General features: G+C 40.4%; 1 protein-coding gene across 1 annotated transcript in view; it reads right to left on the bottom strand.

Annotated features, from left to right (window-relative positions):
* Positions 1-1,058: 1,058 nt before the first annotated feature.
* LOC114454180 (collagen alpha-1(XXI) chain) overlaps positions 1,059-13,635 on the bottom strand; it is a 51,773-nt gene continuing 39,196 nt past the window's right edge. The window contains 10 exon segments of the mRNA XM_028434442.1: positions 1,059-2,044; positions 2,982-3,059; positions 3,787-3,978; positions 4,357-4,411; positions 5,688-5,778; positions 5,780-5,823; positions 6,089-6,121; positions 7,829-7,873; positions 11,358-11,393; positions 11,721-11,765. Of these exon segments, the coding sequence (XP_028290243.1) occupies positions 1,857-2,044; positions 2,982-3,059; positions 3,787-3,978; positions 4,357-4,411; positions 5,688-5,778; positions 5,780-5,823; positions 6,089-6,121; positions 7,829-7,873; positions 11,358-11,393; positions 11,721-11,765 (807 nt within the window). The 3' untranslated portion in view covers positions 1,059-1,856.

Raw genomic sequence — 13,635 nt, forward strand, 5'->3', positions numbered from 1 at the left:
TGTAGGATTTTTAATTAATTTATTTGCAAATTATGGGGGAAAATATGTATTTGGTCAAAAGTTCATCTCAGTACTTTGTAATGTACCCTTTGTTGGCAATGACAGAAGTCAAACATTTTCTGTAAGTCTTCACAAGGTTTTCACACACTGTTGCTGGTATTTTGGCCCATTCCTCCATGCAGATCTCCTCTAGAGCAGTGATGTTTTGGGGCTGTTGCTGGGTAACATGGACTTTCAACACCCTCCAAATATTTTCTATGGGGTTGAGATCTGGAGACTGACTAGGCCACTCCAGGACCTTAAAATGCTTCTTACGAAGCCACTTCTGCCCGGACGGTGTGTTTGGGATCATTGTCATGCTGCAAGACCCAGCCACGTTTCATCTTCAATGCCCTTTTCAATGGTTGGCCCCATTCATTCTTTCCTTTACACGGATCAGTCGTCCTGGTCCCTTTGCAGAGAAACGGCCCCAAAACATGATGTTACCACCCCCATGCTTACAGTAGGTATGGTGTTCTTTTTCCTCACTTTTTTTTTTACCAAAAAGTTTTTTGGTTTCATCTGACCATATGACATTTGCCCAATCCTCTTCTGGATCATCCAAATGCTCTCTAGCAAACTTCAGACGGGCCTGGACATGTACTGGCTTAAACAGGGGGACACGTCTAGCACTGCAGGATTTGAGTCCCTGGCGACGTAGTGTGTTACTGATGGTAGCCTTTGTTACTTTGGTCCCAGCTCTCTGCAGGTCATTCACTAGGTCCCCCGTGTAGTTCTGGGATTTTTTGCACCGTTCCTGTGATCATTTTGACCCCATGAGGTGAGATCTTGCATGGAGCCCCAGATTGAAGGATATTATCAGTGGTCTTGTATGTCTTCCATTTTCGAATAATTGCTCCCACAGTTGATTTCTTCACACCAAGCTGCGACCTATTGCAGATTCAGTCTTCCCAGCCTGGTGCAGGTCTACAATTTTGTTTCTGGTGTCCTTTGACAGCTCTTTGGTCTTGGTCATAGTGGAGTTTGAAGTGTGACTGTTTGAGTTGTGGACAGGTGTCTTTTATACTGATAACCAGTTCAAACAGGTGCCATTAATACAGGTAACGAGTGGAGGACATAGTTGAGGTATTCCTATGATGAAAATTACAGGCCTCTTTTTAAGTTTGAGTACATGCACAATTGATGGCTGACTAAATGCTTTTTTGCCCCACTGTACGTGGTCCATCCAACCTGATTAAACATCTCTAGAGATGTGGTCCATCCAACCTGATTAAACATCTCTAGAGATGTGGTCCATCCAACCTGAGCCTATAGCTGCTACACAGTAAAAGAACAGTAGGTGAAGCTTGTTTTTCATATATAAAATAATTAAGGCTGTCGTTACTGAAACAAAAACATTAACATGGTAGAAATCAAAGCCTATGGATACATGTGAGGTTTTAAAATAAATAAATAAAGGTTTCACTGAAGAGCAGTGACATGAGTAATGTTGATCATTCAGAGGTTTAGTTTGTCCTAAATAAATCTTTTATGTTTACCATCATCAGGCTAATGTTAGCTTACGCAGCAGTAGAGGAAGTAGCTGTTAGCATTAGCAGATATCTGACTTCTCTGTAGTTACGTAGATTACACACAGCTCATCTACAGCCATCATGTTGTTCTAATTAGAAATCAATAATCACATCCAATCTTTAATGATGAATTATATGATCATCCATCCATGCTCTGTCTGCTGTAATAAACTAATTAATGAGGTAACCCGTACTCTACTTCACGTGCAGTTCACTGCTACAATGCCCAGAATGATGAACAGTTTTACAGTAAATGGTTCCTTTAAACACTCAGTGTGAGAATGGTCAGATGTTTGGTCCTTTGCTGTAATGTTCCCTGAGGTTGTAGGAGTGATAACACATCGACAGATCACAGAACCCTGGAGTTCCAGGGTTTCCCCTTTTCCCAGGATCTCCTGAAGGTCCCGGTTTGCCAGGGGGTCCCTGAGAGCCTGGGTGCCCAAATCCATCAAAGCCACGAGTTCCCTGAACACCTGTAAGGAAACGTTCACAAAGAGACACTGATGTCAATGTAATGCCTACATTATAAAAAAAAAATACTTCATAATAATTAAATCATACATCCATAGTTGACACTCCTTTATTAAAAACTCCTTTAAAACATTAAGAAGAAAATCAAGTCTCATTTTGTGTTGTACAACGACGCTGGCTAACTTCTTACCAGGCTAAATCACCATGGTAACTTAGTGTGGTCTGGACCAGGTTATGAAGTGGATCAGATCTGATCAGTACTAAAGCCCCGCCTCCTGACTAATCAGATCTCTTGTAAAATGAGCTGCCCATTGTTATTAGAGCCTGGTTGGTGCAGATCTGACAGCTGAGTTTAGGAAAGAAAGATTATTAATGGAATTAATTAATCCTTTCATTTCGCAATAACAACACTTAATAAATATATAAGTTTACATCTGATGGACTAATCTACAATCAGCTAATGAAGCATCAACTCACTCACTCATTAATTCATACTCTATAGTGAGGCTGATACTACAGTGTGTGTGTGTGATAAATTGAACAGAAAGACGTTTTGTGCTGTAATATTGGAATAATATTGATAATCATTAACAGTGACATAATTTCCTGTCTGTGTTCTTTTCTGCCTGATTTTTCTCTTGTTTTTGTCTGAATTATGGATTTTTATTGTTCATATTTTTAAAAATTACTCCTCAATTGTGACGCTCTCCAAAGTTTTACTGTGATTGGGATTGGTCTGATGCTGCTAACTCCGCCCTCTGTCACAGGAGCGCGCACATAGCCAGGCTGAAAACACCTGGTTAACTTAGCGACTTCATATCGTGCTTCGTAGTACAGCTTCTCTCTGACAGAGAATGTTTGGTTAGCTGAAGCTAATAGAGATAAATAAAGGCTTCACTAATCTAGCTTCTTAGTACAGGCCCTGAGTACTTTACACACCTGGCTGTCCAGGAGGTCCTTGTGGTCCTGGATAACCCTCTCCCTTGTAGCCCTTTAGTCCTCTTGGTCCCATATCACCTGTGAAGAGAATCAAACAAATGTTACTTTGGTCACGTGGGTTCAGTCCCTGTTTGGGGGGAATTGTTTGTTTTTTCAGATCTATTGTTGTGTTGTTTTCTAAAGACTAGATGCAGACGTGTTGCTGCCCCCCAGGTCAGCAAAAGAAGTGAAAATTAAAAAAAGATTTTTTTAGTCATTTTTTATCAGGTCCATCAATCATATAAAATACATACAAGTGTGTTGTAGATATAGGAAACATTCAACATTTAATTAACAACGAGCTGTTGTAAAATGTCCTGGATTTCATGAAAATCAAACATACATAAATAATAAAATATGCACCAGATAAACATCTGTTGAAGACAAAGTAGAAGAAAAAGATAAACCATTCTTTCTCTTTGGAGGTTTCCACTGCTGTAATAAAGTTTTATTTCTATTTTCACCTTCAGGGTTTGTCCTACTGACCTCAGCAGCTGATGATCAATGCTCATTGGCTCTTAGCGATGGAAGCAAAGCATTTGTTGTCTTTTTCTTTCAATGTTTCTCTTTTTAATGATCTCATTCCTTCACTCGTTCAATATCTACACATTCAACTTGTGATCTTCAACATTTGATGAAACGAGCATTCTTTATTGATCCATCCACTCGTTATTAATGACAGTTTGTCCCCGTTTGATCCCGATTCATAAACAAAAAACACTATTTGCAAACAGAATGCATGTTCCATTTCTTGACAATATCCCACCTTTATCGCCTGCAGGACCCTGCTCTCCAGGAGGTCCTGGGTAACCAGGGACGCCACCACTGCCAGGGTAGCCTGTAGTTCCCATGGAGCCTTTGGGTCCTGGGGCACCTGGTTCACCTGGGGGTCCCTTCACACCATGGCATGGTTCACACCGGGTGAGCTCCAGAGTGTGTAGCAGGGCTGGAAACTGGTCTTTAAAATACTTTATTATTAATACATTTTATAGGAATTGTCTGTAGAACACATTTAAAATGTGAAATAAGAATGTTAAGATTTTAATCCAGTTAAACTGAAGACAAAATTAATGAAAACTAAACTGAAGATAGAAATTTCACTAAAACGGAGACAAATGGATACAATGATGAATTGGACAAAAAATAATCCAACAAAAGGAATGAGCAGCATTATAAAACACATTACTGATCTTTAATCTTTCTGTCTTTAGTGTTTCTGATGCTTCTTCTATTCTGATCTACTTAAAACACTGGGGGATTTGATTTATTTGATCTACATTAGTTGTAATAAGCTAGTAGAGTATTTATCGTCTAATGAAGAAAAACAAACACTCACTGCGCAGGACATCAGCAAAGAGCTTCAGCAGGTGTTCATCTGAAGGAGTTTTACCCTGGAAAAACAAATTAAAACTCTCCAACAATACTTTCTATAATACTTAAAGAATAGCTAAACCCCTGCTTTCTGCTGACCTGCCACTAGGGGGGGGAATTCAAAAAGAGCCTTGATTATGGGTGTGGCTCCTGCAGCAGTAAGACACGCCCACTCAGGCAGGAAAACTCACACAGCAACAAGAATCACATGCACGTTCACACACACACAGACGGGGATGCAAAACTATCTAACTGGATACATTTCCGCTGTGCAACGGCACCATCCGGTTTTTTCCTGCGGTCCGCCTTCCGGTAATCCCTACCTGTTGTGTTTTGAGTGCGCCACGGTGCACTCCGGTTGGACGACTGTGACCTCACGATATTTATATAATCGCGCGAGAACGCAGTTAAATGTATGAATGTGTTATAAATGCAACAAAAAACAGATAAACTGGTCAGTGTTCCTAACGAAGGAGAACAAGAAGGTTGGACTCTCTGGATTTGTCATGGCCACATTTTTTAGCAACAGCCAACAGAGAAGAGATAAAACTGCACCAGTAAAACATGAACTAAATCAAAGTTGCTGCAGTTTACAGTGCAGTTACAGTATGAGAGGAAACAATATAGTGAATGGGATTTTGTTTTTACACGTTATGACGTTTTGGTGATGTAGTTACTTGAAATATAATCTGAAGTGTTTTATTTTGAAAAGTAACCGGATATTTTATTGCGGAGTACGCTTATTTCCTGTTTAGCTCATTGCCTCTGTGCTGATTCATGCGTCGTACTTGCGTATACAGTATCTGGCGAGGGGCACCAGACTACCGCAGCTGGGAAGAAGCAGACGCACCGCAGCGGACCCGGTGCAACACATAGACTAAAGTGGAAACCTATCAGCTCCGGTTGTGCAGTGGAGACGTAACCGAGCGGAGCCGTATCGAGTGGAAATTGGGGGTATGTGTCTGTACACACTCTGTGATTGGAGGAAACCCTCTTCCGTCCTCTTAGCTTTTATAGGAGGGCGGGGCCAACACTGACAATTGGTGTTGCACCATGGTCACAATATGTCTCACCCAATAGAAACATTCAATTGTAATATCAGCATTCAGTCCTTAAAGGGCAGTGCATGACTCTGACATTTAACAAATAAAAATGCTAAATTAAAAAAAAACTTTTACTAAAATGTTAAAAGCTGGACGAGGATCAATCAACAGCACTATTTAATACCCAAATACACATGTATCAGCAGAAAAAAGTGGGTTTGGGGTTTAGTTACTCTTTAATGGTCGTACTTACAGGTTTTCCAGGGTATCCTGGTTGGCCGGGTAGACCTGGCACTCCATCCTGTCCTGGGAACCCCCGTGGACCAACAGCACCCATGAGACCCTTTTCCTTCTGGGCCCCTGGGGCCCATTTTTCCTGTTATTCCATTCTGGAGTGTTATATTAGATGAAATGTAAACATGAATTTATATTATTACATTAGAATGTTGAGAGAAAAATTATCACTGAGCAAAGCAGTCGCTTCTAGACAAGGGAGCTTCCTAAACACAACACCTTTCCTCTCCTAATACAGGACACACTGATATGAAATATTGCCATAGGAACACCACGGCGATGGTGATGTCATAGTCTTTAACGGCAAAGTCACAGGAAAACTACAATAAAACAGAATGAATTAAATATAATTCAACAAACCTCTCCTTTCTTTCCCATTGGTCCGACGTCACCCTGACAGAGAGCAGAGAGTGACAGTTAGCATGTGCTAACATACAAAAAGGTCTAATGCACAGTCTCAAAAGTTACTATTGATTGAATCAGCATTAATCAATAATCAGCAGAGCATTAAAAAAAAAAAAAGATTTAATACAACAGCATTCATTTATTAAACTCTGTGAAAAGGCTTGTTATTACGTTACATTTCAATGAAGCAGGTTTATAATCAGAGGTCATTGGGTCTAATCCTGGTCCTTCAATGGAGGTATTGATCCATTAACTCTGACTGATCATGTTGATCAAAGCGTCTAATCAATGAAACTTAGAACGTATTGAAACATTAAACAGTGATGAACCACATTGGATTTGAACTACCAACCCTCAAGGTAGGACTAGAAGAAAGGCTTTGGAGTGATTTGATTTATACATTTCATTTGCTATAGATGCTTTCTTATTTATTTACTTCTCATTTTGATTTAGGAAGTTGAAATAGAAAATAGATTTGTACGGGCGACCGTGGCTCAGGTGGTGGAGGGTCGTCTTCTGATAAAGAGGTTGGGGGTTCGATCCCAGTGCCTGACTATGTGTCGACATGTCCTTGGGCAAGACACTGAACCCTAAGTTGCTCCCAATGGTTGACTAGCGCCTTGCATGGCAGTCCTGTCCCACTGGTGTGTGAATGAGAGAGTGATTGGGTGAATGGGTGATATGTAAAGTGCTTTGGGACTGCTTCAGTGTGGTGATAAGGCGCTATACAAATCTAGTCCATTTACCATCTAGTCCATTTGTGACTTATTCAGATTAGATGATCTCTGCAGGGCCAAAGATCAGTGAACTCTAGTCTAGACACGTCTTAGAACTCAAACATTCTCTAGAATAATGTACGTAGAGTGGACTCTGTGGACGTCCACCAGGACAATGAGGGCTGAGCTCAACTTTATGACTGCGTGGAGTTAACACTCTGCTCCGCGTACCTCATGGTGTCGCACTAACACTCTCAGCATGTAACGACCATCATTAAATATAACAGACCTGTATTTCACCTCCTGGTGAGAGAGAGCAGAGATGGAGACGAGCTACGATACAACCGCACCTTTAAAACACGTCCCAGGAAAACAAGGACAACAGAAAAGAGCTGGGGATTGTGGAAAATGTAGGACTTTATTGGAAACAATACTAAGCAGCAGAGGTGGCCAATCCTGGTCCTCAAGAGCCCCTATCCAGCATGTTTTAGATGTTACTAACACACCTGATTCAAATAATGAACTCATCGTCAAGCTCTGCAGAAGCCTGATAACAATCCTGGTCATTTCAATCAGGTGTGTTGGAAGAGGGAACCATCTAAAACATGCTGGATAGTGGCTCTTGAGGACCAGGATTGGGGACCCCTGGACTAGTGTATGATGAGTCTGCTCTGCCTACGTTCTTCCTGAGAATGTTTGGTGCTTTATTCTTTGCGTTTCATCTTTTTGCTGTTGAGAATCAGAGCTGAAAGTTCACTATTGGCTTTATCAACAATTACAAATAGAAAATTCACTGATTTCTACAGCTTTCCATGAAAGTTTCGTGATTCATAAATAAATCATAAATAATGGTTATGGTTTTTAACATCTGATAATCTATGTTTTCAAGAATAATATCAAAAGAACATCGCAAGGTTTTAATATTAATGAAATAAATCCCACTGTAATAAGCAGCAGACATTGATTATGTTGCACTCACAGGCACGGCAGGAGTTCCTGGCTCTCCATCACTGCCTCGCTCCCCCTGCAACAGAAACATCTCAACTCACATGTTTGTGTGTGTGTGTGTGCGTGTGTGTGTGTGTGTGTGTGATAGTTAAGGTCACAACTGCAAGAAGCACAAGATGAGGCTAAAGCAGATTCGGCTTCTCATGACCTTTAACAAACCAGGCGTGTGTGTGTGTGTGTGTGTGGTGTGTGTGTGTGTGCGTGTGTGTGTGTGTGCGTGTGGTCTCTTAGTGAACATATGGAGGATTAGTTGTGATGTGGTTTCTCTGCAGTGTTTTAAGGGTGTGAGCAGCAGGGTTTGTATTGAGTTGTAAAAGAATTTTAATACAGTTGGGATTATTGCTGATTCCAAAGTTTTCTTCACTTTAGCTTTGCATCACGTCACAGTTTAAATGTTCCTTCCTGTGGTCCCAGTAACTATAAAGAGTCTCTCGCATCCTTAAAACCCAAAGCAGGACCAGAGTGCTGAGTTACAGTATGTGTCAGCACTTTTTAAACAGGTCAGCAGCACACACACACACACACACACACACACACACACACACACACACTGAGTAATTCTTCTTTATGCTTCATGTCAGAATCAGTCCGCGGGCCGGACCCATGGTTGAATCTATTGTTTTATTTTTTTGTGTCCACCAGCACACAGAATGTGAAATAAAACCATCCAGTTGTTTGTTTGTGGTCTATGTACAGTAAGTCTTTTATAACACTAAGAAAATTGCTCTGTTTGAAATTTTCTACATTTTTGACGTCACACGTGAAATCAGTAATCAGTGTTGCCAGATCACATGGACAATTTCCAGCCCCATCACATCTTAGAACAGCCCAAACATGAACCACAAATCTGGCAACACTGTTTGTGACATAATATGTGACGCAGTGGTTCAGACAAAACAACGGACTATCACCTTGAATAGACTATTCCTGTAATCTCTCCATGAGATGATGACAATAAAGCAACGTAGCAGCACCGCGAAGTGTTTGAAGCGGCTGACTCAGCTGCTTTTACTGTTGTAGCTGCTGTGTTTTTCTGACTCACAATCACCATATCTGATTAAATATCCATGTGTTTTACTGTAATGTGCAGTTTTTGAGCTGAAAACAACAACAATAGTGTGTGAATAGCAAAAGAAAGTCGCTAGTGATCAAGTGTTGTGTGGAGTCAGCGTCTATAGACACGCCCACTCAAGCAGAGGCTAAAACTCCAGAAAACAACACATGGAGATGGGTGAAAAATAGCACAATGTGTCCCTTTAATTTTAGTGAAATCCGTCACTTGGTCTGTTGCTGCTGCCGCCTCAGCTGCAGCTGAGCTAAGCTGGTGAAAGTTAAAAGTCTGGCTTTGACAAATAAAATGTAGCTGAAGAAGGCTTGTCTCCCCATTTATCATAATCCTGTGTGATATGGGTGGGAGGGAATAAAAGGGGTTGGACTCTATTAACTAATGTAGGCTGTACAGTAGGGTGTAGTGCTATAGGCATGGGTGTGAGGAAATGTGGGTGGAGTTTACTGGTTAATGTGCCATCTGTTAGTGAGCCAATGTCATGTTTTTACAACAACCTTTGTGTTTTACTAATTCCTACTGGATGTTCAGTCACTTGGTCTATTGTTGGATGACTTTATTCTGGCACTTACTTTCTGTGACTCGTTTAGGCCTACTTAGACTGGCCTTCTTTTAATTAGCCTAATTATGTATTGGCATGTTTTCATGTGCAAGCTTTCAATAAATATGATCAGAGTAATTTACAGTTCGCACTTGTATTATTTATAGGAAATGTGTTTTGTCTATTTTGTTGCATTTCTAATCTATAAACGTAGGCTACTTGCATGGATACAATTTTACGTTTTTAGACGGTAACTTGCTTTAGGCTGATATGTAATTGTAGGCCTCATTGTGAGGCTATTGTGGTGCCAATACAATTTATTTTTGATGTGTAGGCCTTCATGAATAATTTCAAGCAGCATATCCATGTGTTGAGTCAGTGTTTGGTCTTTCTGGTCAAAAGTGTAATTCGGCCCCCTGAGGTCTCACTTGAAAAAAATCTGCCCCCCTGACCAATTTCACCCTGGCACCCCTGTTCTCTTGTTTAGTGGCTCTAATAAAAGTGTCTCCTGTACGTGGTGGTAATCGAAGCTTTAGATTTAGATGTATTGATCCTCTGATATTTGTATCCATGGTGATAAAGAAGTCCTGATGAATAGAACATTAAAGGCTAAATGTGGCTATGAGTTCTAAAGGTCATTTTAAGCTTCCTTGTCTTTTTTTATTTAATTTTTTTATCGCAAATCCCTTTTCAAAGTCAAACTATCTCACTTTTTGTCAGAAGCGTAATTTATTCACTTTATTCTCCACCAGTGATCCTGCACCTTTTCCGTCAGGCGGTTAAAATGTAAAGACACCAGTAAAGACTTACGCAGAGTTTGCGGCTGGTGGGGGGGGGGCACTGCCCCCACTAGTGATCAAAAGTTTTTCATTAAAGTTTTCCCAAATTCATTCAAAAAAATAATAATCTCAATATAATGTACATAATATACGCATATGTTAAGTTCCACAACAAACAGTGACTAGGGAAAGGATAAAAATGGCAATACAAAATTCAAAGGTTTACAAAATAAAACCAAGTAAAAAAGTTTTAAGGACCAGCAGCCGATGACATTTGACCCTCCTGCTTCCCGTAGCAGCTCAGAGCTTTGTTTGTTCACAACATGGCGGATACCGTGGGTGATCTGTCGACCCATAAGTCTATTGTTTTGTAGCGATGCAACCAAGAAAACAAGTGGCTGGAACACAAACGAGCAAACCCTTGCGCTCAGTGCGTCTGGATATAAAGCGGTGGATTGAGCGGTGTTGTGATAATCTACTCGCCCGCCTCCCCGAGACAAAAACGGTAACCAGCGGCCACGGGAGCACGTAGACAATCAGCGAAGGTAGAGTTATGTTGTTAGAGACTTTAAATGCCATAGTCTACGTTGTTGGACTTTTAAATGCTTTTAATCCACTAGTACAGTGTCAGTCAGAAGTATGTATTCATATAGTGGAGGCTTAAGTAGAGTTGTCAATTATGGCCAAATTAGTCTGTGTTTGAAGGTTGGATGTACAAAGAGGTGTACATACTCTGTTCTCTGTAGTGTTATAAAGGGGTATATTTGCGGGTGAAAAGTAAAATAGCTTGTGTGATTTCCCTGGTTTCATTCTATGGGACATGCATGCGGATGATAAATGTGTTGTTGTTTTTATTCATTTTTATATTTTTTTTCATTTGGATGTACTTTGGCAGGTCCACAATACAGCTTTGAAAACGTATGTTACCAAAATGTATAATAATAATAATAAAAAACAGTTAGATTGGTACATTTGTTTTCATTCCTAATTTGTAAAGCGAAACTTGTGAATGTTCTATATATTGATTTGGCAAAAATCTCATACTTCGCCGATGAGTAAAGATGTTCACACGCGTTTTAGAGCTCAATTAATGGAATTAAAGGAAACATCATACCTGGTTACCTCTGGGGCCTGTTTCTCCTTTCTCCCCCTGAAACAGAAGCAGCGCGTTAAGACGTGACCACAGGAGAAAACAAAGCTCTATGGGAGCGATGGATGCATGTGGCGTAGAGGAAGAAACAGCATGGTAAACAGAGCTGTGCTAACAGGGATAGCAGCACCTTTTCAAGCATGAAGGACAACCTTCAAGTTGAATTAAAAAGGATTATGTTCACTAAGTACAAGAAGAATATTATATCAGCAGCACGTTGTGTTTGCCAGTCAGCACTTTCACACTGTGACATGTAAATGATGGAGAACCCAACTGTTAATGCTATGAATCATTCATAAAAAGCAGCTTCTAAAACTCTGAGATTACCTTGTGGCCTTTGAATCCAGGTGAACCTGTGATCCCTGGGAAGCCCTGGAAAGGTAAAAGGTATCAGATTTATGGTGAAAGTACGGGTGGTACATCCTGGGTTTGTTTGGAAAATCACTTGGAGCTTCTTCCTTTACACACACACACACACACACACACACACACACACACACACACACACACACACACACACACACACACACACACACACACACACACACACACACACACACACACACGTTGCTTAGCACTGGGTTCATGATGCATTGGCATGTTTTCATGTGCAAGCCTTCAATCAGTATGATCAAAGTAATTTACAGTTCACACTTGTATTATTTATAGGAAATGTGTTTTGTCTATTTTGTTGCATTTCTAATCTATAAATGTAGGCTACTTGCATGGATAGGACAATTTTACGTTTTTAGACGGTAACTTGCTTTAGGCTGATATGTAATTGTAGGCCTCATTGTGAGGCTATTGTGGTGCCAATGCAATTTATTTTTGATGTGTAGGCCTTCATGAATAATTTCAAGCAGCATATCCATGTGTTGAGTCAGTGTTTGGTCTTTCTGGTCAAAAGTGTAATTCGGCCCCCTGAGGTCTCACTTGAAAAAAATCTGCCCCCCCTGACCAATTTCACCCTGGCACCCCTGTTCTCTTGTTTAGAATGGCTGACAGCCTAGTCGATGGTTTATTACTACTGGGTTCATGACAATTTGACTTCTAATATGTTACAGGAGAAACTAATTAGTTTAATTCAACTTATTTTAACAAACATGTTTACATACTGTATCTTTGATATGTGTCCACTAGTACATATAGTACTATATATATATATATTGAAAAATTAACGTAGTTAGTTTCTTTTTTTTTTTTTTTTCATTCCAATCAACGTGGAACCGTTCTCATTTCACGAGTTCCCGGTATACCCATAATACTGATGCACAGACCACAACACAAGAAACTGGAGAACCAGAGGAAAAGTTGTTGCTGTGCTTCATGGGCGTTAATTTTAGTTTGAATAAAAACACTGGATGTAAACCTAAAGAGTTTGTGGATCGGCTCTGTTAGCTTCAGCTAGCACATGAATGCTAAATATGTAGCAGCTAGCACCTCAATGGTAAATATATAGCAGCTAGCACATCAATGCTATCATGTAGCAGTTAGCACCTCAATGCTAACACATAGCAGCTAGCACCTCAATGCTAAACATGTAGCAGTCAGCACCTCAATGCTAACATATAGCAGCTATCACTTCAATGCTAACATTTTGCAGTTAGCACCTCAATGTTAACATGTAGCAACTAGCACCTCAATGTTAAACATATAGCAGCTAGCACCTCAATGAAAACATGTAACAGCTAGCACCCCAATGTTAACATGTAGCAGCTAGCACCTCAATGTTAAACATATAGCAGCTAGCACCCCAATGTTAACATGTAGCAGCTAGCACCTCAATGCTATCATGTAGCAATTAGCACCTCAATGCTAACACATAGCAACTAGCACCTTAATGGTAAACATGTAGTAGCTAGCACGTCAATGCTAACATGTAGTAGCTATCACCTCAATGCTAACCTTTAGCAGTTAGCGCTTCAATACTAACATATAGCAGCTAGCACCTCAATGCTAACATATAGCAGCTAGCATCTCAATGCTAACATGTAATAGCTATCACCTCAATGCTAACCTTTAGCAGTTAACGCTTCAATACTAACATGTAGCAGCTAGCACCTCAATGCTAACATATAGCAGCTAGCATCTCAATGCTAACATGTAGCAGCTAGCAGGGACAATGGTCCTAGTGGGAGCAGACAGTGTCTCCAATCCACACATGGACACTCAGACAGGGTTCAGAGCCAAAATGAATGAATCCATGAGTGACAAATGAACAAAGTCAGTGGATAAATGATTG

Source organism: Gouania willdenowi, chromosome 20 (genome assembly GCF_900634775.1).
Source record: "Gouania willdenowi chromosome 20, fGouWil2.1, whole genome shotgun sequence".
Lineage (NCBI taxonomy): Eukaryota > Metazoa > Chordata > Actinopteri > Blenniiformes > Gobiesocidae > Gouania > Gouania willdenowi.